This window comes from Akanthomyces muscarius, chromosome 3 (genome assembly GCF_028009165.1).
Source record: "Akanthomyces muscarius strain Ve6 chromosome 3, whole genome shotgun sequence".
NCBI classification, from domain to species: Eukaryota; Fungi; Ascomycota; class Sordariomycetes; order Hypocreales; family Cordycipitaceae; genus Akanthomyces; species Akanthomyces muscarius.
The window spans coordinates 317,119-342,016 of record NC_079243.1 but is presented as its reverse complement, the minus strand read 5'-3'; the positions used below and the strand labels follow the sequence as shown (position 1 = coordinate 342,016).

The following is a 24,898-nucleotide window of genomic DNA, read 5'->3' as shown; positions in this document are numbered from 1 at the left end:
TGCGGAATCTGCGAATAGATGCATAGCCTCCTTCGTATCCTGCAGCTGAATGTGAGGAAGCAACAGCCGGTACAGCTTAGCTTGATGAATGACCCGGATCTTCAAGACTACGCCGTCGTGGCGGTGACAGAGCCGTATGCGAGGAGTGTGAACGGCGTGATCATGACCAGTCCAGCTGGCCATAGCAATTGGACGAAGATGATACCCACGCGAATAGAGGACAGGATGTGGCCGATTCGAAGCATGCTGTGGGTGCGGAGAGATATCGAGGCGGAACAGGTTCCTGTACCGTCGGCTGATCTCACTGCGGCGGTGCTTCGGCTCGGGGACCGCGATGTGATGGTAGTGTCGGTATACGTGGAGGGAAGAGATGAAACGGCGCTGGTTGTAGCAATGAGGCAGCTGCGGAACCTGATCCACCAGTTCCGCGACAGGACAGGTCGGCGGACAGACGTGGTCTTGGCTGGTGATTTCAATCGACACGACATCCTTTGGGGAGGAGACGATGTTCCGGTGAAAAGACAGGGAGAGGCGAGACCAATAATCGAATTGATGAGCGAGAATGGCCTCTGTAGTCTCCTGCCACGAGGGACGAAGACTTGGCAGGGAAAAGATGTAGAGAGCACCATTGATCTGGTGCTTGCGACATCGGAGATGGCAGAGGAGGTAGTGGAATGCGATATTCACACGACAGAGCATGGATCCGACCATCGAGCGATCCAGACGATATTTGATGTGGCGACCCCTGAAAGGGATGTAGCGCCTCGGCTTCTGTTGAAAAATGCGCCGTGGCCCATGATCTTGGCCAGGGTGGAGGACAATCTTCGGCCGCTGCCCTGGACGGTGGATGTGCAAACGCAGACAGACCAGTTGATGGAGGTCGTTCTGGAAGCAATTCGTGAGCTGACACCGCGAGCGCAGCCGCCGGCGTACACGAAGCGATGGTGGACGAAAGATTTGACAAGGCTGCGGCGGGCCTACACTTTCTGGCGGAATCAAGCTAGGGCGACACGGCGTGCCGGATGCCGGAAATCGGACCTAGAAACGCGTGCCAAAGAAGCGTCCAAGGAATATCACGACGCCATTCGGAAACAGAAACAAGAACACTGGGAGGACTTCCTGGCCGCGGACACCAATATCTGGAAGGCAGCTAGGTACCTGCGGCCAAGTGTGGACGCCATGGGCGACAAAGTGCCACCGCTACGCAGAGACGACGGATCTACGACGAACGACAAGGTGGAGCAGGCGGAGGAACTCCTCAGCACATTCTTCCCGCCACTCCCAGCACACATTGAACCGGAGGGCGACCGGCCGCAAAGGGAGGCAGTGCCAATGCCGGATCTGACGTTGGAAGAGATCGAGGAGAAAGTGATGGCGGCGAAGCCTTGGAAAGCGCCAGGAGAGGATGGCCTCCCAGCGGTTGTATGGAAGCGCCTGTGGCCTGTGGTGAAGTACAGGGTCTGGGCCCTTTTTGATTCCTCGCTGCGAGACGGCGTAGTACCTCACCAATGGAGAACCGCGAAGATCATCCCGCTGAAGAAGGCTGACAAAGAAAACTACGCACTAGCCAAAGCGTGGCGGCCGATATCGCTTTTGTCTACGCTGGGCAAGATACTAGAAGCTGTGATTGCAGAACGTATGTCGTATGCGGTGGAAGCCTGCGGTCTGCTGCCAACCAACCACTTTGGGGCCAGGAGGAGGCGATCAGCCGAGCAGGCACTCGTCCTCCTGCAGGAACAGATCTACAAGGCATGGAGGAGCGGTAAGGTGCTCAGCTTGGTCAGCTTCGACGTCAAGGGTGCGTATAACGGCGTGCACAAAGAGCGGCTGCTCCAAAGGATGAGAGCGAGAGGGATGCCAGATAGGCTGATACGATGGCTGGACGCCTTTTGCTCGGACCGGACGGCTACAATGGCCGTAAACGGCTTCACGTCTGAACGGCAAAAACTGTCCCAGGCCGGGCTACCGCAAGGATCATGCCTTTCGCCAGTCTCCTATTTATTTTTCAATGCGGACCTAGTGCAGCGAAAGATCGATGCAAACGGCGGCTCTATCGCTTTTGTCGATGACTATTCGGCATGGGTGACCGGACCGACGGCAGAGGCGAACCGTGCCGGTGTCCAATCGATTATAGACGAAGCGTTAGCATGGGAAAGGCGGAGCGGTGCTACTTTCGAAACGGACAAGACATCAATTATCCATTTCACCAGGACTGCAGCGCGCTCGAGCAACACGCCTTTCACGATCAAAGGAAGAGAGGTCATGGCCAAGAGTAGTGTCAAGCTGTTGGGAGTGACCATGGATGCAGGGTTGCGGTACAGGGAACACGTAGCCGCGACGGCTTCTAGCGGACTGACAGTGGCAATGTTCTTGAGAAGGCTGAAAATGGTGTCGCCTCGAGTGGCAAGGCAGCTATTCACAGCGGTAGTGGCACCAGTCATGGACTACGCCTCTACTGTGTGGATGCACGCCTGCGGCGCCAGGGAACTGGCTTGGTTAAACAGGGCGCAAATGGAAGGGGCACGGGCGATCACGGGTGCTTTCCGCGGGGTCGCGACGTCGGTTGCGGAGGCCGAGGCCAGCATTCAACCAGTGCAGGAGCGTCACGCTCAAGCCGCAGCAAGACTATGGATCAATGTGCGCACGCTGCCGAAGACACACCCGCTCGCGAGGTCCAAGTTCATAGCGAAGCGTCGGTTTGTGTCGCCAATGCAGAAGATACGAATGGCACTAGAAGGAACCGACACGGATCGACTAGAGGTCATTGATGCGTATACCGTGGCACCGTGGCATGAACGGATTCAAGCCACGGGTGAAGAGGACCAAGTGGAACCGTCCAAGTCACCGGATGAAGCGGGGGGCATTATCATTGCCACATCCTCCTCGCAGAGTGGTGACCAAGTGGGCATGGGCGGCGTTGTGCGCGACACGGCCATCAACAGTGTGGACGAGGTGGTGGCTAGCTACTCTGTCCTCCTGGGATCCAGAGACGAGCAGAACCCATACACAGCGGAATTGGCAGCCATGTCGTTTGCACTGAAGTGCATGCCGGCTGGAATGCGCGGTCGGGACATCACCATCATGACAAGCAACCGCTCAGCGGCACAGGTCGTCTGGCGGCCGCGACAACAGTCGGGCCAACACACGATCAAGCAGATATATGACCACACGGAGCGCCTGCGGAAACAGTTTTGTTCCGTGTCGCTTATGTTTGTACCAGCGAGCGAAAAAGATTTCGCACTACGTCCCAGGGCTAAGGCAGCAGCACAAGAAGCGGCGAGGGTAACGGACGCCCCAGAGGCGCTGCCGTACCAAGCCAGGACTACGAAGATGAGACTGGCGATGTTAGAGAGAAGGCGAGACAAGGTCCTTCCCGAGAAGGTGGGAAAGTACTCGAAACGGATTGATACTGCTCTCCCAGGCAAGCATACACGTGAATTATATGATCAGTTTCAGCGCAGGGAGTCGGATGTTCTGATCCAGCTGCGCACCGGCATGTCAAGGCTTAATGGGTACCTGCACAAGATCGGAGCCGCGGCATCGGCCAAGTGTGGGTGCGGACAAGCGGCAGAGACAGTTGAGCATTTTCTGTTTCGATGCAAGAGGTGGAAGGAAGAGCGACGAATCATGCTACAGTATTCGCGCACAAAGATGGGTAACCTGTCCTTCTTTCTGGGAGGCAAAGCGGCTAGCGATGGAGACAGATGGACGCCAAATATGGAAGCTGTCAAGGCGAGTGTCAAATTTGCAATGGCTACGAGAAGGTTGGAGAGGACAAACGGTCGCGAGACCAATACTACGTCTAGTACTACGTCTAGTGCGGCGTGACAGATCATGGGAACTACACTAATAGCGCGCAGCCCCAAAAATGGCAGACCGGGCTTCAGCTGCTGACGATAGGATGCTGAACACTTGGAGAATTGGCCTTCAAGTAGGCCTGTCAGAGACGATAACATTGGCTGGAAATGTGTACCTGGCAATTTCGTGGGGCTTGAGGAGTAATTGTACCACACTGGATTGCGATGTAAATAGGTTGTCTATTAGGCCCTCTAGGGACCCCCCCTCCGGGCGAAATAAAATCCGTATCCGTATCCGTATTGGCCGCCCTCCCCCCCCCCCCCCGATTAGTCAACACCGTAAGTTTTGGGACACCCGCTGTAGATTCGGCTCTGGTACAGCCCTGCCCCCGCAATCAAGGGCCACTACGGCGCGCCCACGCAGTCTCCCCGTGACGCACCACCATCAGCCCTCTAATACACTCACTTTTCACTTCCCCAATACCAGTGCCTTCTACGTCCTAACGCAATCATGCCCGATGGAGCATCTTTGCCGTCTTTTCAATGGTGGGGCTCGATAAGAAGTGCGCTATAAGCGGGTTGATAGTTGACCGTGGAAGTTAAGCCAGGGGCTACAAGAAGGAATCTTTGGAATTCTATTTTATGTGGTCGTAACCATTTTTTCGAAATATCATTTCTCCACACCCAAAACAAGCCCTCCTGGACGCGCCGTGGCTTGTCGGCACGGTGCGGCCAGGTGCGTCCTGCCCCACAACCGCTTGTCCTTCGCTTTCCCTAACCGAGTGTTGTTCCAACTCAAATACTGCCGCCTGCAAGGAAGCAGTACCAGTTCGCATCGAAGGGCCATTGAAAGTAGTTCGCCTAAGAGACGTTCAAGTTTTAGTCCGTGCGCTATGTAGTGAACTTGCATATATACATTGTCATCATGCCAGGGGATCGCGCGATTTGGCAACGGTATCTGGGGCCTGTTAACAGAGCTCCAAGCCGCAAACGAGCTAACTAACTAGCTAGTGCAGCGCCTGGATGGGGCTACGCGCCCTGCACCGAGACCATTCACGGCCACTACATACAAAGTGGTATGCACAACGTGAAACTGAGCCGGGACTGCTTTGGGCCAATTAATATTGAAAAGCCTCGTGATAGCTAACATGGTAAGAACCATTTTCACGACCCAAATCAAGCAGTAAGAAAGGAGAGGAGCGCAGCTAGTGCTCCAAAATGAGAAAACTCGTCGCCTGTGGCAAAGTGAAAACATGGTTAAAGAAGCCAAGAAGAAATTCCGTAGTCCATTGCGATGGTTGGGTATATTTAGAGACTGAAAAACAAATTAATGGAAATAAAGAGTAAGCGTAGGTGTAGTAAAACAAGTACAACCTGCACCTGCACGGCCGGCTAGGATGAACGGCCAGCGACGGGCGGCTATTTGACCAGCTCGTGACAGCAGCCCCGATTCTACAGCCCATCTCATTTTCCCATCTTGCCACACGAGTCAAAATATTAAGACATGAAGAGCGAAAGCCTCAAAGATACGGAATCTGGAGGGAGTGGCTCAGCAACGAACGTCTTTTTGAGTAATGAGTTACAGGCGCGTGTCGCCGCCGCCGCCGACTTGAACAAGCACGACAGGCTCAACAGGTGCAACAAGAGCAATAGTGCTGAGGAAGAAACGACCAACGCGATCCCAAGCGAGGAGATCCAAAAGCATTTCAACGTCTTAAACAAGTTCCCGGTCGAAAGGAGGGTTGGCGAGAGCGGCATATCGTCTAGCGACTCCTTCTCGATCCTTACGATCAAAGAGAGCGACGTCGGGCCGGACGCCCGAGTCGTGATATGCCCTCTCCCTCCAGACCACATACCCACCAGCTCACTCGAGGCTGTAGTCCTTCCGGCAGTCACTGGCCAGAGCTTGGTCGTCGCACGCCAGTCTCCGGATAATACCGACTTCACACTTGATCTCGAAAACGGCCGTAGCTGCCGCTTCTTCTATGATGTCGCCAGCGATAACCTGATTGCTCATAACTTGGGCATCAAGGAGCTGCATCTGCTCGCCCTCGAGACGGATGAGGCTGACGGCAAATTTGGGCAGAGTGCGAGCGTCCAGGCGCAGATGATCCGACCAATTTCACCAGGCTACTGGCGTATTGCGAAGGACAAGAACGGGAAGCCTGATAAGTTGCTGACGGAGCTTTTGCTCTTCCGGCGACGATACTCGTTGAAGAAATCGAGCCAGATTACTGCGGCGGCTGGCTCGAAGAGACCTGTATCAGAGGACGCCGACACAGCCGTCGCTGTGAGGGTACGTGCTCCCCCCCGCCCCATCAGCTGACACTTTCGGTTTCCTAATCTGTTCTTTTTGAGTTTGACAATTCTGGACACTTCTGGTTCGTTTTGTCAAATTCATCGATCGTGCTCTTAAAATTGTTGTTTTGTCTGTCTCGCTAACTTTCAATTTTGAAACAGAGTACTTCGCTTGAACTCATCTCCCGCGATAACCCAATGCTGGAGGTCCGCCAAACCACCAAGCTGAGCGTCATTTCTTCGGATGCGGACGACTTCGCGGTTGCCAACCTCCGAGACATTGTCGACCGAAACGCCACTATGGTGTTCCGTGGCATGCACTCTAAGTTCGGTGATTCAGTCGTCAAAGTGATCAGAAAACGCGAATATTCATCGGAAACACATGATGTAATTTCCCTGGTCAGAATGTGGAGACGAGAGGTGCAATTTATGGCGTCGATGAAGCATGTAAGCGATCATATTTTAATCTCACTAGGATAGTAACTAACTCGAAATTGCCTGGTAGGACTCCATTGTCAAGTTCTATGGCGCAGATGGCCGTTTCTACACCATCTTTATGGAGTATCTGCCATACCCAGACCTTTCTGCCATCTGCGAGATGCGGAACCGCCAGTTCTCAGGCACAGATCAGGACGCAGTTCGCGTCTTGCGAGACTCCTCGAGCGCTCTCGCATATCTCGCGGAGCGCAGAATTATGCACAACGACATCAAGCCTGGGAACATCCTCTATGACAAAACTCGCGGCGCGGTACTGATTGACTTCGGTATGGTGTCTGTCGATGGCTTTTCCCGGCCACCCGGCGGGACTCCCCATTACATGGCTCCAGAATCAGCAGAGGACGGGGGAAGGGTTCTCGGGAGCGATGTCTTCTCACTCGGAGTGACCATGCTCTACTTGCTCAAGATGACGCCGCTGCCGGAGGCGACAGCGCGAGCTTGGGACCTTGACAATATGCACTGCCAACCAGCTCAAGATTGGCGAGCCAATGTTGGCAAGATCAGGCAACGCCTTAGCACAGATGGCGTTGAGGGAATCGTCTCCAAAATGTTGGAAGGAAAGCCCAGAAATCGAATTTCGGCTGCTGCTATCACCGGGTTACTGGCATCTTACATTTTCGCACAGTCGTAAGCCGAGTTCTGGGTACAGGATTGATAATTTCAAATTGATTGGAACAAGTTGCCTCCGGTACATAACTGTCCCATGTCGTGAATTATGTACCGCTGCAGCATACTCTTCACTAAAACCCTGCCGCCGGCCCGCTGTTGCTGTGTAATTTCGCACCGGGTTCCAAACGTGGCCTGTGAAGGCCACTACCTATCTCCGAGGTATCAGCCTCATCCCGTTGCTCGCCGCTGGGCAAAGCCTTATCGGAGGGACCAAAATCTCGTTGCCAGCCGAGATGCTCATAATTTATCTTATTAGAATAATATCGAGTCTGGCCATGATCTGGGTGGTTACTCCTGGGGCTCTGCGCTGCACAAGGAGAGCCAGCTCCTGGAGATTCGGTAGCCTTCACCACCGTGGAGACGTCCTGTCCTGTGTCCGGCAAGCTTTCCGATAGAGTCTCCTGCTTGTCCGTATCTGGCATAGGCTGTTTTTGGTCGAAAGATGTCCTTTGGCTGGATTCCTTTTGATGAGAGCTTGAAGTCGCTTCATCTTCTCGTCCATCTTCTGCGGGGATTGTGTCGTTGCCGGCCGGACTTCTCCTGCCTGGGTAGGAGGAACGACGGCTCGCTGGTAGTGTGGCGCGCGGCTTCTTAGTCGGGCCAGTTACACCCTCTACCGCGTTTTGTTTGCGTTTCCTGTTGTTTGTGGTCTTGTTTGTACCTGGACGCAGTCGCTGGGATGAGGAAGGAGGCTTGGAATGAGACTGGAGTGTTGGGGGGGGCGTGACGTCTGGAGGGCTCCTGGGGTTGGCTCTTGTCTCCTGTGCAACATCGGCCGAGATTGTGTCCGGCCCATCCCCTGTCTTTAAGGTGATGTCTAGAGAGTGCGTTCTCGCTTCTCCCCTCTCTACTTCGAATTGCCTTTTGAGAGCTGTTTTAAGATTGTCAGACTCGTGAATGTGATACAGTATTGAGGGATACTTGCCTCGCTCATGCTGCTCGCTCTGCTCTTTGACGAAATTCTGCATCGCTACAAAGGCGCTAGCAGCATCGAAAACAGATGCACTGTCGTGCAATTTCTGCATCGCTCTGCAGAGGAGATAAAGAGGCGTCCCCCATTTGAACAGTACAGAGTCGAGCACGTCCGCGGAGGCTATCGCAGACTTCAGCTCGTCAAGACGCAGCATCTTGCGCTCCTCCAGCCTCGCATAAAATTCGTCAAGAGTTTTCGACATGGTGATAAGGTCAACCACATCGGCATGCCAGGCTACCTTGTCCATGATGGCGATGGGTGCCGTATTGAAACGCTCATGAAGATGGCCAAAGATGTCCTCAGGTTTCAGGGCTTCACCGAACTTAAAGTAGGGCCATTTGTACGGATCTTCGTGGTAGTAATAGCGGCCATCAAGGCCGTCGTATGTTTTGGGAAAAGGGCAGTGCCACGGCATTTTGGATGAGCTTGATATAGATGTTGTGTTTGAAGGAGATTGCGAACGCACTACCGAGCGATGAACAGCAGCCTACGATACCCTGGAGCGCACAGGCGCCGCGATAACTTATTGCGGGGCACGCCTGCTCTTATTCGCTCGAACAAATTCGCGATTCAAAGCGTGAGTTTCCGTCTCATGCAGCACATTGCTAACGATTAAGTTAATAATTCATCCCACTTTACGTTATCGAAATCATGAGCTCTTTACAGCAAGCTTTTGCTCACGCAGTCACATTAACTACATTGCTTTTCTCGGCGCGTTCTGTCATGGCTGGTCCGGTCACGGCTGGTCCGGTCAGTCACGTGCCCGCGCGTGGGACCCCGCCATGTTTTCACTTTATGTGGGCGCGGCACGCGTTCTGTTAGGGTCCACTTAGCGGGTACGGCTGTACATTGGTCCGTAGAAGGCTCGATAGCACGTCCAAAAGCCTACCCTAGGGCGCCAACGGACGTAATAGTCAAATCAAAAATCAAATCAAAATTAAATAATCAAATCAAAAAAAAAAATCAAACAAATCAAATCAAAGCGTTGGACCCCGCGGCCTATCTGTAGTTTTAGCGCTGGATGGGTCTTCCAAAGCTGTCGTCTCATCTGCAACCCGTCAACCTCACAAAACGACAGAGCTTGCCTGGTTTTCTTACAACGCAACATCTTGATTTGCATCTACCGGTCGCCGAATCATTGACAAACTTCACTCCTCCGTCGACAATGCCTGTCCCACCAGGCACGGAACCCGACGCCGCAATGGTGTCTACAGGCGCTAAGCCTGACAAGCTCCTGCTTGTAGATGATAACAACATCAACTTGGGGGTGCTTTCTGAGTACGTAACAAAGCTCGGGCTACGGTTCGAAACCGCTCTCAACGGTAAAGAAGCCTTTACCGCATACGAGGCGGGCTCCGGTCAATTTGCAGCCGTCTTAATGGATATTTCGATGCCTCTCATGAATGGTTTCGAGGCAACAAGAGAGATTCGTGCCTATGAAAATGCAAGCAAGTTACCCCGCGTGGCAATCCTAGCCTTGCATCGGAAAGCGCCCAGCGAGAAGCACTGGAGAGTGGCGTGGATATCTTCTTAACAAAGCTGGTAAGACTTAAGGTGCTGGGAGAAGCGCTTCAATCCATGTCCATTTTGAGCCTGGCAGGTCTTAGTGATTGAGATGGGGCGAGTATGCGTACAACTTTTGCTACTATACTCCCTGCAGAGAGTTTCCATGCCTCCCATGGTGCGGTAGTGCGACCGGTGCAGGAAAGTTGGCAAGCATATACATTTTGATTGCTTGACGCTCGGAATTTACGATCGTTAGCGCAATTTCGTTCTCCGTACGAGAAGCCGGTGGAATATCTAGCGCTGAGTCCGGTGGCAACGAAAGCGATGATATCTGGGTGCAAGTAGTGCGGGGCGGGTTTCGCCGGAGGCGCCCTCTGCACCTGTCTGTCGCTCACGTTCAACTTCCGGCGAGAGCTCACGCTCTTGTTCCTCACCGAGCGCCGCCGCGGACTGATCCATTCGCCTGAACAAACGGAACCGCTGGCTGATTAGATCGTCGCCCGCCAACGGCGCGGCTGCGCTGCGAGGCTGATAACGATCGCTTAGGGACATGGCCTCCTCTTCCTAAAAACCTGCGGGCGTGCACCTCGGTCATCCGAATCACACCATCTTCTGTCTGCGCCTCCTCCCAGATCGCCCTCTGCCAGCGATGCCGTCGTCCCTGGGTAGCCCACAAAGGGACGCTGCGTGCTGCATCTTCCCATGTGCCTTGGATCACCCACAGTGAACACCAGGACGCCGCGCCTCAATACTAGAGTGGACGTTTCCACTCCACACTTCTGAACAGCAACGCAGTCGAACTGGTTCAGATGCCGTGGGCTGCAGACTTGATTCGCAGTCGCGCGTGCTGCCCACGCGCATTACGCGACCAAATGAAGTCTCACAGCCAACCCCTGAGCAGCTTCCATGCAGGTAGTCCGGTGCCAGCCTCTCAAGGGCCTCCAGTGCAAGGAAATCCATGATCCGGCGAGTCACAAAACGACACTATTCCGACACAGCTGTCCACTCGGGGAATTTACTGCCCATGGCGTCATCCGAAGCCACCGCCACGTCGGCGGCATCGGCCTCAGACCGACCAATTGCTAGCTCGTCTTTGCAATTCTCTTTATTCTTCAAAGCAACCTAGCCTGATGACAAGGCCCACAATGTCCCGGGCGGTACGTGCAAACGCAAATATAGGGGCATGGTATTGTATCAATGCCTTCACTGTCCCAACAATAAGCCTTGGTCGAACCGGAAGCGGGACAATGCCTGGCATCATGCCCGGCGGTGCCTTGGGGAGGAAGAGCTCTTTCCGGTCCCCTATCTAGATGGCGGCTTTCTCCTCCTCCATTTGTTTACTCATTCCCCTGGCTATCTGTCGCCTTTTGCCCAAACATTTCTTGGCTAGCTAGCCGGTGGTAAGTGGCCTCTAACGTAAACATCGCTGGTGGCTAGCAGCTTTCCGCTGGGCCATTTCTTCGTTGTCGTCCCTTCTTGCCAACAGCTCATTAGCATGATTCTGCTCAAGCAAGTTTTGACCAGCTATTTGGTGGCTAGTGACTTTTGGTTCTCCCAGGCCTGGCGGTTGAACAACTTTCGGCGCATTTATTCGTTACTTTTTGCTGGTTGCCGACATCCTTGGCGATTCTTTCTAGGTAGTGGTCCTGGATCGGCATCCCATTGCTTAGCAGGCTACGCCGTTTCTCGCTTGTTTACTTGTGGACCTGTTCATTTGTTCTGTTTTGCCCATGCCCTGCTAGCGTCTTTTTGCGCTGGTTCCAGAAGTCGTGGTGTGGCCAAAAGTGGTGCTGTGACCAAAAGTAGTGTTGTGGCTGAAAGTCATGTTGTGGCCGAAAATCATGTCGTGGCCGAAACTCGTGTCGTGGCGAAAAGCCGTGTTGTGGCTAAAACGTCTGCTTGAGCCCTGGCCCAAAGAAATGCCCCAACTTGCAGGGTAGGAACATTATGCGAGCCAAAGACCCGCCATGATGTGGCGGCAGCTATTCCACACCCGTCAATAATAGGCTGGCAGTCGAAGGCTACGGTACTTATTGAAAGGCTGGTTATTTAATATTGTACTTGTGGCTTTGTACGTCCAGAAGAGCGATTCAAAGGTGCTTCAAGCCTATGGTTCGGCAGTGCAACGGAGCCAATTACCGGTACCCGCACTTTTGACTGATAAGATTTGTCACAAAAGCGGTTTGACTCTGCGCGCCGCCAATGGCAATTCAATATTTGCGTGAGCGCCCCGTATTTTCCCCACATTATTGGAGCCTCTACCAAAATTAAACGGGAAGTTAAGATAGAGGTTGAGGAGTTCTGTTGCTGCTCTACCGGTAGTCTGCCGTCCTCCCACGTACTAATAACGTAATATTTCCTACTCTGGCTTCACTCAATACTTCCTCTATCTCGCCGCAGTCGCCGGCTATTCGCCACTGTATGCCGCTCTGCGGGCATAAGATAACCCCAATGATTGTGGATTATAACTCGCTGCAACGCTACCCCGGATCGTCAGCACTGTCTGCAAAATTCGCAAAGGCGACGCGCTGGGAAGCTGCGCGCAGAAAGCGTCTGTCGATAAATAGCGGGGTATCTATCTGATTACGAAGTGACGACGATGGACGACAGTGATGCCGACTCTGCAATTGGGGACGTTGGTAGGTTAGGGTCTACCCAGCAACCGCTTCACATCGCCAGTGTTCACCAGCTAACTTTCCCAAAAGCATGACTTCATCAACGGCATCTCTTGTATCGAGCATCTTCGAGTACCGAACTATTCATGGACGGACATACCAGAAATGCCCAACGACTGAATACTGGTGCCCGAACGACGAGCAGCAGAACGATGGCTTGGACATGGCTCACCACTTCATCACCATACTATTAGGCGACCGCTTGTTTGAAGCACCCATTCCTTTGCTGTCTATGTCTAAAGTCCTCGATGTTGGTACTGGCACTGGCATATGGGCCATCGATATGGCAGATCAATGCCCAGCTGCGGAGATTATTGGTACTGATATCAGTCCTATTCAGCCCCCTTGGGTGCCACCTAACTGCTCTTTTCAGATTGAAGATGCTCAGCTAGAATGGACGTATACAGCTGCGACCTTCGATTTCGTGCATATGCGCGGACTCTACGGAAGCATTCGAGAGTGGCCGCACCTTTACGCAGAGGTATATCGTGCTCTTCAACCTGGAGGTTGGGTTGAACATTTCGAGTTCACCACCAGGGTATACAGCAAACTGCCAGAAATCAAGGACGATCCTAAGCATATATTCAGGCGCTGGGATGATGTTCTTACTGAGGCAGGTGATCGACTAGGCAAATCGCTACGTATTGGTGTGAATGGAAGTATAACTCGGCACATGCGGGATTCTGGATTTGTCAACATTGTTTCAAAATCGTACCAGGTGCCCGTCGGCGGATGGAGCAGCAATGCAACTCTGCGGAGAATTGGCTTATTTAATCTTGCGTTCTTGACCGTGAGCTTAGATGGGTTTGCTCTATTTCTGCTCTTGGAAGTTATGGGATGGGAGCACCATCGTGTCGAAGCATTCGTGTCAGAGATGCGTACCATGCTTCGAACCCCGAAGTTACAAGCTTACTGTTTGGCGTAAGTGAAATGATAGGCTCTAGTTCATATCAAGAATGGTTTTGTGCTAACCCCATACGAAGAACAAATGTGTTTGGGCAGAAGCCGGAAGGTGCTGGTAGCTGATGCGCCCGTTCTGCGTCAATGAAGGACACATCGTAGGCAACGAAAAACTGTAAATGGACAAATAGACAAGCGGAGAGCTGCTAACCCGCCAGCAACAGCGAGGTTGGAGAGCCAGTAGCCATCAACCAGCTGATCACCTGTTAGAGGGAAAGGCAACAAATGGTTGGGCAAACAAACGAACAAGTGATTAATGAGAAAGACGCCACTGGTTAGGAATAAAAGTAATGTAGTGAGTGCATACAGAATACTGCCGGCAGAAGGCGCCGATGGTCAAGCACAGGGAAACAGTAGACAGGCGGCTGAGGGCCGAAAGCTGGCGCCAGTCAACAGCAAGAAAGTCACTAACGGGTCAACCAAAACTGGCTGCGCCAAATGCCACCACATGAGGTAGAAAGCCACTGGCTACCATATCGGGCTGTGGCCAAAAATCGTGTTATGACCGAAAGTCGTGTTGTAGCCGCAAGTCATGCTGTGGTCAAAAAGTCAGGTCGTGGCTAAGACGCCTACTGTGTAGCGTAGGGAGAGCTTGCGTGCGCTAAACACTTGCCGTGATTTAGGGCTGCGGCCTACATGGTGTGTCGATGTTGCCAGGAATACGCAGGAAGAGATTCAGGTCCTGGAGTCACAACGAAAGCCCTCTGTGAGAATATAATCGCGTCTCCGCACCACCTCGTCATGCTTGTCAAAAGCTGAATCCACAAAATCCTCCTCTCACATCTACATTGGTTAAGTCCTTTTTAAAAATAAAACCCATCCTCGCAGGCTTACGCCCAGTAGGAAGCGTCGACCAGCGAACTGGCGATTGATCAATCGGCCATGGCTGCCACTGGCGCAAGGGACCCGCCCGAGGGGTCAAAGGAGGCGCTGGCCCGTCATAACCTGTCCCCTTTTAGCCCTGTAACAGCCCACTAAGACGCTCGACAAGCAGCTAAGAGTCAATATATGAAACGAATACAGTACTCTCGGTCCATGAAAATAACTACCCCGTTGCGAATACAGTCGGCAGCGCTTGGTTCGCGGTAGTGGCGTTGCAGAGCATCCCTTACGCCGTGACTACTTTGGTCATTTGCATGCGACACGACAAAGCTGCTGCTTCATTCCATATCCGTGACTGGTGCTAGCCGCGCTGCCAGCTGCTGCGATCATGCTTGACAGTGTCGCGTTTTACCTGTACGTGCGGGTGGCTATTGAATGCTTCAGCACAGAGGAGCTGTGATGGAAGGACGGTCGGGTTTCAGCACTGGCTGAGGCCTGTAACTTCAGCAGGTCTACAGCACCTAACAAGTCTACGCGCGAAACACACCACTTTCGGCTACCCGTCGTACCTTGGAAGCTAACACGGCAGCGGATCATAAGTAGATGCTTGCCCTGTTGTGCTCACTACCTAGCATGCCAACATGCGATCGATTCACTGTACCCTCATCTTCGCATCGGCAGCCGCCGCAATCGTTTGCGATCATGGACCTGGCACCCAGAAGTACTCCGCCAACGGTCCCATTCGAGATGCATGCGACGAATGCTGGCTGCTCGATCCGTATTCCACCATCTTTCAGTGCCGTTGTCGCGAAAACATTGTAGAAGGGGATCTGCAGAACTTCTTGAGAGAATACGATGGTCAGCGCAGATATGGAAAGGGTATGTTACAGGACCGTAGCTCGTTATCGTATCGCTCTAATCGGTTTGGTCTAATCTGTAGTGGCAACTTCTACGATAGCTGTAAGGGTCCAATGGGGTTGAACACGCTCCAAACTGGCATGACATGAAAATTTATGCTCACCATCATATGCATGGGCCCCGATGAAAAACCCACCCGAATGGGTACTATTGATATTGGCGCCAATAGTGAAGCTTATGATGATGTCATATACCACAGTATTAAGCTGTGGCCAGCCAAGCCAGAGCAGTGTTATCATTTTTACATGGATGATATTGCCAGGACTGATGCTTCCATGGATGATATTTCCACGGGATAAGCGACGCAGGGTTGCCTCGCGATGTCCCATCGATCGCGGCAGGTAAAGGTCAAATTTATGGGCTCGCGGTAGATTCAATTCAAAATACATCATCGCAAATCTTTCGCGTGTCGCGCTTTACCTTTCGAAAATCACAAGGGGAGAGCGTGTACGTCGAAAGGGCCTGCTGGCAGCCCGGCAATGGCACTTACGTTTTAGTCAGCTGCGGGGCAGGGCGCTCCGACAGTGCGATTATCTTCTCCAAGAGTGCCTTCGTGCGTACCTGGCCATTCTCCCAGGCGCATCGACGCATGCTGTTCATGGGCTATCATTGTCAAAATTTCTGCGCATTTTCTCCACGACCACCTAGCCGGACGGGCCTCTTCGAAATCACGCTACTGTGGCAGAACATCTCTACGTTGAGTCAGGAACATGAGCGAGTCTGCTCGACTACCACCGGAATTACGGAGGCTGATATGGGAATACCTGTATGCATGGCAACCCCTCACATTAAAAATCGACATCCGCGAGTTGGACATAGAGCGCTTTACGGTCAATTTCACAACACGGGCCCAGCTTCATGTGCCGTGCAGAGAAGCGTGGGAGGTCCAGAAGAGTTCTCGACCCCCTATCCAACAACTGGAGACGCGATGTGTTCGATACTCCATACCGGCAGCGCCAATCGCGATGGGGGCCAACGTCAGGACTCTCTATTTTGCCCAGGGTTTGGAGTATCTGCGCGTTTTCACAAGCGCTTTTCCCACTGTGAAGGCCGCGTCGATAGCAATTCGAATTGAAACTGCAGCCTATGAACAGCTAGACTTGACAGAGTTTTCGAACGAGTTTCCGTGTCTCGAGGAAATAAGCCTGGTTTTTCCAGCTGCTATTCCACAGTGTGAACTACAAGAAGCCAGAGATATGTGCAAGGAGAAGCTCCGTCAAATCGATCAGGCCTGCCAGCGTGTTATGGAATGGCGCTACGTAGCCTCGATCGCAGTCACTCGCCACATCCCAGTCAATTTCCGACTCGAAGGGTGTGTCTACAACAGCTCAGATGCACCTGCGTCGTACTGCTGCATTTCTCTCAAGCCTGATGCTCAACTTGCCGACATTCCAGCGGGCTATTACTCCTTTGTGAAGCAAGCGATCCGTTATCCGAAGTCCAGCGTGTCAATCTGGGGGTTTTGGGGTATAACTGCAGACGAACTACTGGATTCACTGTCTTGAAATAGTGATATCTACGGCAGTGTCCATTGTCTCGCTGCCTTTGTACACATTCTGCAATGCTGGAAATGGAGAGAGGGGCTCTGGCGACGTCATTCAACATTGCAGTATACTCTGGCAAAAAAGCGCAATCAAGTGTGAGACGGCGCCGCGTATTACACAAAAAGTCTGTCTCGTGAATCACGTTCAACTGGGCAGTGCTTCTGAAATTCATTTCTGGCTTTAGGTGACAAATCTCGACTCTTCCCCTTCATCAGTTATACAATGTGGCCAAGGGCCTCATTGCGGATCACAGTGCCAGCACCACCCGTGGCCTGTTTATTGGGACTCGACGATGGAAAATGAGTTTTCAGTTTTTTACGCGGGATTGGCTGTAGACACAGACCATGACAGTTTGGTAGTTCTTAGTTAGCACTAGAGCCGTCCTCTCACGCCAACTTGCAACTATAGACGCCAACTTGCGCATGCATCTAACAGAGATCGAGAGAATCTGCACCGATGCAGACGGCACATTTCTGCCCGCAGGCGGTACAAAAGCTGGACAAAAAAGCGGTGCACTCTCTCTCCGAGGCCGCACCCAACCCCATCCAAGCGAACTTCCCGAATCGAGGCGCCAGAAGATGAACTGGGCATTTAGGGATAAGGAGGAATCTACGACGCAAGCTGAGCAGCTGATGCGCCTCGTGCAAGCTCTGCACAAGTTGGTGCCTCTCGCTGGAGTTAAAGGGACAGGACCTGCGCAGAGAAGGACTGGCAATAACGCTCTCGGGCGAATGGACGGAACGCATCAACGTGGCGTTGATTACGCAATTTGTTGCCAGTCATAGAGAAAAGTGTACGGTCGACAGCGCCCCTTTGAGCAGCGGGTGCAAGTAGGTTCAAGAAGCAACATTTGGCAACTCGGTGTCAATTTGCTGTGGATTACCTGCAGCCCGTTGGACATTCAATCAGCCTAGTGCTCCGCGCCTGTGCCCCATCGCAGACGGCTAAGTATAAGCCAGAACCCTGCTACTCGGCCTGCGAACGATTCAGTCCACGACCCATTCGGCTCAACCGTTTTTTTCATGTGCGAATTTTGCACAATGCGAATGCGAAAATTGTTACTGCTTGCTCCGTTGGCAAATCTTGCTATGAGTGTCTCTTTGGTGGCCTTGCTCACCTTGACGTATACAAAACTCAATGTTCCAAGTCAACTATTTTTTCGCGTGAGTGCATTTCTGATAGTAGCACAAAGTGCTGGTACTCGAAGCTGCGGTAGTTTGTCAAGCGGGATTTGGCTAATACTCTGTGAGGCTTTAGCACAAGCCAACTTCATTTGGTTCGCAAACCCGAATCGCAAGAGACGCTCGCGAAGACTCGCCAACAGGTTGTATGGTCGCAGGGCGTCGGCGAATCTGGAGATAATTCTTCTCTGTGTAGGGAAGACTACGCCCTGCATAAAGAAGAAGCGGTAGTAGCTTCTCCTTGAGGCCCACCGCCTCGCACAGGAGTACGCCGTCTTCGAAAGGGACCCATGTAACTTTGCGGGGAGTAACTGCTTCGACAGTTGTATGTGATTTCAGTCTTCGCATGTAGACCTTCCGCCTGTCTTTAGGTATTGGCGCGGCCTGGAGTACTTCAGTCGCATTTATCCTGTGGCCAGGAATTTGCATGGACACACTTTTCCCGGTGATAACCATACGCGCAAGCCCTGGCCGATCCAGTCCCCGTGCTATAGTTTTTGTGAACGAAAAATCCTTATCGGGCGAAAGAATTCATAAGACCATTGGACTTACTCAGCATTGTTTGCGTCCCCATGACTTGCACGCGTGACATTTACCCCGGTTTGACCGGGAATATGCGTGATTTCTGTGCCACGCTGTTCCGGGAACAGGTGAGCTATGCTTTCATGTGCATCAGCTCCTGCGCTTGATTGAAAATTGTTCACTATTCCAGGGATCCAACTTTCCCTGTCAATTTGTTTCCAGGTGGGGATATCTTCCATCGGTAAATGTGGGAAATGTTCTGGCTGGGCATTATTTTACACGTCCGATGTCAGCACTCCCAACTAAGGGGGCTGATTCGACCTAACTAACCCACTAGCTCCCATAGCGTTGGGGACCAAACTGGGCACATAATGCGTTAACCTCCATTTCACTTACGGTGCTTTTACAAGCTCCCACGAAATATTTTCCGAAGTAGATGCCTTAAAACAACACTGCCATCGGCTTCATCGAAAGTATTACGAAATACCTTTCCTGTCCTTTTAGTGTAGGCTCGCAGTTCTCCCACAGTGCCGAAGCACTGAACCTGATCTCCACGACTACTTCGTCCCCATTCGATCAGGTCAACGATATTGACGTGAGTCCTGCGTGCGGCCTATCTTGCACATTAGAATAAGTTCCGACATTGTTCACAAGGAAATCTACTACCTCCTGGCACTGCCCACACGTTCTGGGAAGTGGGACAATTCCAATCGCACGACAAAGAGCATGCCATGCAGACAAATTGTCTTCTTGTCCGTACCACATGCGTAACTCGCTTTCCAGCGCATTTTGATAATCTGTCCATGCTTCATTTGACTCTGTTTGGCCTCGGTGCCATCCCATATGCTCCTGTAAGTCGGCATACGAAGTAGCTGGTGGAAGAGAAGAATTATAGTGAAAGCTTGGAAAAGAACGGAAAAACGTATCCAATGGAGTCTCTATACTCTGCTGGTGAAGCTGGGAGTCGCGCATGTGCTGATCCAGAGCATCTTGGCTGCTGAAAGACCGATTGCAAGCACCGCAGTCGAACGTTTGGGCGTGGGCGGGAGAGTCGCGCATGTGCTGACCTAGAGCGTCCTGGCTGGTGAGAGACCGATCGCAGGCACCGCAGTCAAACGTTTGGGCGTGGGCGGGAGAGTCGCGCATGTGCTGATCTAGAGCGTCCTGGCTGGTGAAAGACCGATCGCAGGCATCGCAGTCAAACGTTTGGGCGTGGGCGGGAGAGTCGCGCATGTGCTGATCTAGAGCAACCTGGCTGGTGAAAGACCGATCGCAGGCATCGCAGTCAAACGTTTGGGCGTGGGCGGGAGAGTCGCGCATGTGCTGATCTAGAGCGTCCTGGCTGGTGAAAGACCGATCGCAGGCATCGCAGTCAAACGTTTGGGCGTGGGCGGGAGAGTCGCGCATGTGCTGATCTAGAGCATCCTGGCTGGTGAAAGACCGATCGCAGGCATCGCAGTCAAACGTTTGGGCGTGGGCGGGAGAGTCGCGCATGTGCTGATCTAGAGCATCCTGGCTGGTGAAAGACCGATCGCAGGCATCGCAGTCAAACGTTTGGGCGTGGGCGGGAGAGTCGCGCATGTGCTGATCTAGAGCATCCTGGCTGGTGAAAGACCGATCGCAGGCATCGCAGTCAAACGTTTGGGCGTGGGCGGGAGAGTCGCGCATGTGCTGATCTAGAGCATCCTGGCTGGTGAAAGACCGATCGCAGGCATCGCAGTCAAACGTTTGGGCGTGGGCGGGAGAGTCGCGCATGTGCTGATCTAGAGCGTCCTGGCTGGTGAAAGACCGATCGCAGGCATCGCAGTCAAACGTTTGGGCGTGGGCTGGAGAGTCGCTCAGATGCTGTAAAAAGTCATCCTGGCGAGCAAACGATCGGTTGCAAGTAGAACAAGGGAAGCTCATGGTAAATTTTTGGATCACTGTTAGACTTGTCGCAGGACACCGCAGAAAGAGTGCGCCTTGCTGCAAATATATCTCATTGCATGCAGGGACGGCGAATTGTTAGCTACTTGAGACTGCGAAAGCTTCTCGTTGGGGTAAGCAAGGCGAATTGAGAACCTGGCAACAACCCCGATGCAATAGGAAAGAGGGGGGCTGCTAAGATCCAAGATGCTCAGCGTTGAACACGTGTTGCGCGGCGAAAACGATTGACTTTCGGTCCTATTGCTGCAGCGATCCTACCGCCGAGAAAAACCCTGCTGCAACGTAAGACAGGCATGAAAGATATGCTTGGCGTGTTGCTGCCATTCAGGTGTTGTGAAGCCACTAGGCGCTGCTAAAGGCATCACCGCTCCTACTGCGATCTACGGAGGTGGCTGCAGCTTGAGATGTCACTCACATTGTTCGAAATGACAAGGAGTGGTCCAAAATTCCTGGTCACTCCGCTGCATGTCTAGCTGCGTCGTGCAGTTCAGCTCATGCGGTGACGCATGTGACGAGTTGTGAGCGCCAATCAAGCTCGTCCTGTAACCGCCACAAGAGACGGCAAACTGCAAGCCTGCCCAACGTTTCTCTCGCGGAGTGTGATTGGGAGGCCGGGGCTCATACGCGTCGATTATCGTATTTCCCTATTCATCATCTTTACTACTCCCTGCGCGAATCATCACTGCGGTTCAAGAAGTACTCAACCCCCATCTGACCCACGATGCCGCTGACGTCGAGCTACGAAAACGGAAAATTCTACAACAGCAAATGGTTTTGTGGTTGTGATATTGAAGCCCCTTGGCTCACTTCTAAACAGGAACAAAGCTTTGGTGAAAAGTGTCCGCTCTTCCATCATCTACTGTTCGCAAGCTCGAGAAGCTAACAGCAACTGCAGTTGCCTCTTGCACCAGGCCGCGCGATCAAAAATGCGGGTTCTTTCTAGCAGCCGTTAACGATAGTGTGGCCAGACTTGCCAAGGCATCAAACGTACCGCCAAATCCCAGGACACCGGCATCAACTCGCACGCAGGCTTGGTTGACGCCTGGGACGGGCTCAAGCTCACGCAACGTCTTGTTTGGCGGCAGCGCTACCCGCACTCGAAATCTCAACCTCAACGACTCGCCTATTTCGCATCGCTACAGGGGTGGTGGCGAAGAACAATTCTTTCCCAGCCCGATATCCAGTATCGTCGTATCCTGGCCTAAGAAGCCACCGGCGTATCTGGATTTATTTTCGAACCCATTCGCTTTCACAGTCCGCATCGTGTGGACAACATGTTCTAATATTATTATCTAGATCAGAGATAGAGTGCTTGAATCAAGAGAATACCAAAAAGGGTCCGAGGACCATACTCGCCCGACCCGCTCAAAGCACGCGTGTCCGTCGCTATCCTCTAGTCTCCTCAGCAGCAAGCCAATATACCGTGTGACGCTTCCGTACTTCAGACTTCTGAGTCCTATCGCGTAGAACTCCACCTCAACTCCTCGTGAACCATCAAATACGCACTCATTCGTGAAATATGAACCCAGTGGGCGTGGCCCGACAGCCGCCCGCAAGCTGAGCCCGTAAGTCGGAACGTCGGGCTGTGGATCCTTCAATTTTCGATCACTACGACAAGGTGTTGGTGTGGGATGCCTGTTGGCGTCCACAATGCATCGATGAATTCTCCCTCGTAAATAGAGCGACTGCCCTCGAGTCGTGTGGGCGCTGCTCCCACGTAATTCCATCTCTGATGAGGCCGGATCGTACCCACCCGTTCGAATGGTACCAAAAATTAAAGCCCATGACCAAGAGTCAATGCCGGCGGCTCCAGATCTCTTCACTGGACAGTCTGTTGCATTCCAGAGAAGCTCATCAGCCAACATGCTGTACCATAGGCCTGAGAGAAAGCAAGCTCCCAGAACTTGACTTCCTACACTAGCGCTGGGATGTGAGTGTAGAAGCCACGAGCCACAACCTGGTGACGACCAAGATCGCCCATGCCCCGTGCGCCTCCCTAACGACTGCGGGTACACCCATGTCGACGCGCATCTGGTGGCGCTGGAGCTCGCGCGGGTCTATTGGATATGCCACGTGCTGTAGGAGTACGACATCCTTTACTGACTAGTTACCACGTCGGGCCCTCGGTCGGCATGCACGGCAGCTACGGACCCCTCCTACTGTGGCACCGCTTTGTGCCTCAAACCATTTACCTACATCCGCCCGATCCTGACAGTGGGCACGAGTCCTCTGAGCTCGTTCTCGACGACGCGAACGCGAAGGCCGGCGATAACGTCGATGCGGCCCTGGACGAAGCTGCACTCCTGGACTTCGACCAGTGGCGGGCGCGCGCGGCGCAAGGCGTCTACCTGCCACCCCTCGCCTATGAATTCTTCGCCTATTTTCTGCAGAGACATCTCGATGCGGCGTTTGAGCCGGGATTTTTCGAGGAGGATGAGATGGGCGTGACGACGTCCCACTGGAGGGAGTTTACGTACACGATGCGTATATTTATGAAGGAGGACGGGGACAATCCTCGCACGTATTATCCGCGAGGCGTGGGTATGGACTTTCGAAATGCCGATATTCTGGACGGGACTGATATTTTGGTGCCGTCGAGTCCGCGGCTGGCGAGGGTTGACGAAAAGCGGAAGCAGCGTCCTCCACGAATCACCGGTGTACATGGCGCCCACCCAGCTCAGGGGCAGTGTCAGGGCGACGGCACCGACCACGAACAGAGCGAGGCCGCACCAGTCGAAGCCTGCGAGCTGCTGCACCAGGCCGCCCTCGAGCGGTTTCAACGCGAGGCAGAAGATGGATAACGGAAGACAGAGAGCGACGAGCGGCAGGTTTATCCAGCCGATCCATCGCCAGGACGCATACTCGCCCAGCAGCGCGCCCACGACGGGGCCGAGGACGCTTCCCAACGCGAACGGGATGGAGACCAGGCCGATGTAGAAAGCGCGTTCCCGCAGGGTGGTGATGTCGGCGACGAGGATTTCGTTGAGGACGTCGATGCCTCCGCACCCGGACCCTTGCAGCGCACGGGCGAGGATAAGGACGGGAAGGGACTGCGCGGTCGCGAAGAGGACAGACCCCGCCGTGAAGAGGAAGAAAGCCGCGTAGAGCGGTATCTTGCGCCCGACCACCTCCGAGAGGCCCGTGTACACGGGCAGCACAACCGTGACGACCAGCAGAAACGAGGCGTTCGCCCAGAACGCCTGCAGGTACGTTCCGTCAAACTCTTCCGCTATGGCCTGGATCCTGCGTCAGCTGGTTGTTGCAAGCTCAGGCTGCGCCGCGGGCGGCGGACTCACAGGTATGACCGCCAATGCCGTGGCGTCGATGGAGACGATGAAGACCATCAGCAGGATGGACAAAAAAGCAAGATGGAACTTGAGCGGTTTTTGGAACTTCTCTCGAGCGTTGAAGCCTTTCTTCAGGTCGTGGTCACCGAACGATGAGGGGGTCTCCGGCGCAGCGTGGTGCGGCGTTGCCGCGCTGGCCGTGTTGGCTGTGCCGGTCATGTTGGCGCTTATGTTGGCTTTGCTGGTCATTTTGGCCGCGTTGAAATCCTGCAATGGCATCGTGTGACGGGAAAGCTGGGCGGGCAGCATGCACGAAATCATCATCATCATCATGACTGAGCACACGCTACGCTGGGAGCTCAGGCTCCCCCCTCTCCCTTGGAGAGGGGGCGACAATAGGTATCCAACTTGCTCAACTTTGGCGTTAACCAGCGCAGGCAATCCGAGCCTAAAGCGCTACAATTTATAGTTGAAAAATGCAGATACATATATTCTTTGACAAGCAACTGTTTTTGATCATACAATCAAAACGGGGAGGTCGTAGCATGCGTGCCATTTCGGTACTCCAGTCAATCATACCGTCAATTTCTGGTATAAGTTGCCCACCACACGCTGCAGATGATCGTACCAGTCGGCACTGCGCGTGATAACATCACAAGTCTGACTGCATTTAACTTAAAACTTGAATTGTAGCATATCTTACATATTTTCCTTATGGTGTATCAATTTCGGCTACATGCCTGCCGGTGGTAACTTTCCTTCTCTATTATATTACAAAAACACACACAACTCAAGAGAGCTCCACATAATCTTGACAGGTACACAAGAGCAGCAGAAAACACAGAAGCCAATTTTAAGACTGATCAGCAGATATCCTATTTAAAACAATGTATACCATTACCGAGGCTTAGTATGCTTTCCCTCTTCTAGTATCAATGGTAGCAGTTTATAGATATATCGGGCACCATGCCTGAAATAACTTACAACGTCTGTTGAATTGCCCTGTCGTAGCAGCCAAATGAGTGTAGAAAGGTCGCAGCGCATAAAAAAAAGCAATACAGAGCAAATCCCATATTCATTCATTCATGATTTATTACGCCCGGTGGCCTCCGGCCAATAGGGCTCACTATCTATGCTTAGGTACACGTTTGCTTTTTCCCTGATGTCCCTTTCGCTTTTGTTCTTGTCATCCTCTTGGTCGCCTTGCTTCGTCTTTCACCTCCACCCCACCGCGTTCACTTTGTTTATTATCGATGACTAGCTAGCTTGAGGGCTATTCCCCAAGTGTTCGCAGTCCTATCTACAGCGTCCGAAGCGTCGTT

General features: G+C 52.9%; 8 protein-coding genes across 8 annotated transcripts; 4 read left to right on the top strand and 4 right to left on the bottom strand.

Annotated features, from left to right (window-relative positions):
• Positions 1 to 5,301: 5,301 nt before the first annotated feature.
• LMH87_001449 (uncharacterized protein) lies at positions 5,302 to 7,224 on the top strand (the record flags this gene model as incomplete). Its single annotated transcript, XM_056192724.1, has 3 exons — positions 5,302 to 6,093; positions 6,258 to 6,542; positions 6,601 to 7,224. The coding sequence occupies 3 exons, from the start codon at positions 5,302 to 5,304 to the stop codon at positions 7,222 to 7,224; spliced, it is 1,701 nt and encodes a 566-aa protein (XP_056049831.1).
• A 109-nt stretch (positions 7,225 to 7,333) lies between these two features.
• Positions 7,334 to 8,650, bottom strand: LMH87_001448 (uncharacterized protein; the record flags this gene model as incomplete). The annotated part of the gene is made up of 2 exons (XM_056192723.1): positions 7,334 to 8,133; positions 8,188 to 8,650. The coding sequence occupies 2 exons, from the start codon at positions 8,648 to 8,650 to the stop codon at positions 7,334 to 7,336; spliced, it is 1,263 nt and encodes a 420-aa protein (XP_056049830.1).
• A 750-nt stretch (positions 8,651 to 9,400) lies between these two features.
• LMH87_001447 (uncharacterized protein) lies at positions 9,401 to 9,769 on the top strand (the record flags this gene model as incomplete). The annotated part of the gene is made up of 1 exon (XM_056192722.1): positions 9,401 to 9,769. The coding sequence occupies one exon, from the start codon at positions 9,401 to 9,403 to the stop codon at positions 9,767 to 9,769; it is 369 nt and encodes a 122-aa protein (XP_056049829.1).
• Positions 9,770 to 12,340: 2,571 nt separating this feature from the next.
• LMH87_001446 (uncharacterized protein) lies at positions 12,341 to 13,442 on the top strand (the record flags this gene model as incomplete). Its single annotated transcript, XM_056192721.1, has 3 exons — positions 12,341 to 12,384; positions 12,447 to 13,337; positions 13,400 to 13,442. The coding sequence occupies 3 exons, from the start codon at positions 12,341 to 12,343 to the stop codon at positions 13,440 to 13,442; spliced, it is 978 nt and encodes a 325-aa protein (XP_056049828.1).
• Positions 13,443 to 17,680: 4,238 nt separating this feature from the next.
• Positions 17,681 to 18,400, bottom strand: LMH87_001445 (uncharacterized protein; the record flags this gene model as incomplete). Its single annotated transcript, XM_056192720.1, has 4 exons — positions 17,681 to 17,721; positions 17,778 to 17,811; positions 17,947 to 18,329; positions 18,394 to 18,400. 4 exons carry the CDS (start codon positions 18,398 to 18,400, stop codon positions 17,681 to 17,683), a joined length of 465 nt encoding a protein of 154 aa, XP_056049827.1.
• Positions 18,401 to 18,939: 539 nt separating this feature from the next.
• On the bottom strand, positions 18,940 to 20,118 carry LMH87_001444 (uncharacterized protein; the record flags this gene model as incomplete). The annotated part of the gene is made up of 3 exons (XM_056192719.1): positions 18,940 to 18,976; positions 19,030 to 19,051; positions 19,383 to 20,118. 3 exons carry the CDS (start codon positions 20,116 to 20,118, stop codon positions 18,940 to 18,942), a joined length of 795 nt encoding a protein of 264 aa, XP_056049826.1.
• An 892-nt stretch (positions 20,119 to 21,010) lies between these two features.
• LMH87_001443 (uncharacterized protein) lies at positions 21,011 to 21,585 on the top strand (the record flags this gene model as incomplete). Its single annotated transcript, XM_056192716.1, has 2 exons — positions 21,011 to 21,128; positions 21,185 to 21,585. The coding sequence occupies 2 exons, from the start codon at positions 21,011 to 21,013 to the stop codon at positions 21,583 to 21,585; spliced, it is 519 nt and encodes a 172-aa protein (XP_056049825.1).
• An 896-nt stretch (positions 21,586 to 22,481) lies between these two features.
• On the bottom strand, positions 22,482 to 23,855 carry LMH87_001442 (uncharacterized protein; the record flags this gene model as incomplete). Its single annotated transcript, XM_056192715.1, has 2 exons — positions 22,482 to 23,525; positions 23,586 to 23,855. The coding sequence occupies 2 exons, from the start codon at positions 23,853 to 23,855 to the stop codon at positions 22,482 to 22,484; spliced, it is 1,314 nt and encodes a 437-aa protein (XP_056049824.1).
• Between the last annotated feature and the right edge of the window lie 1,043 nt (positions 23,856 to 24,898).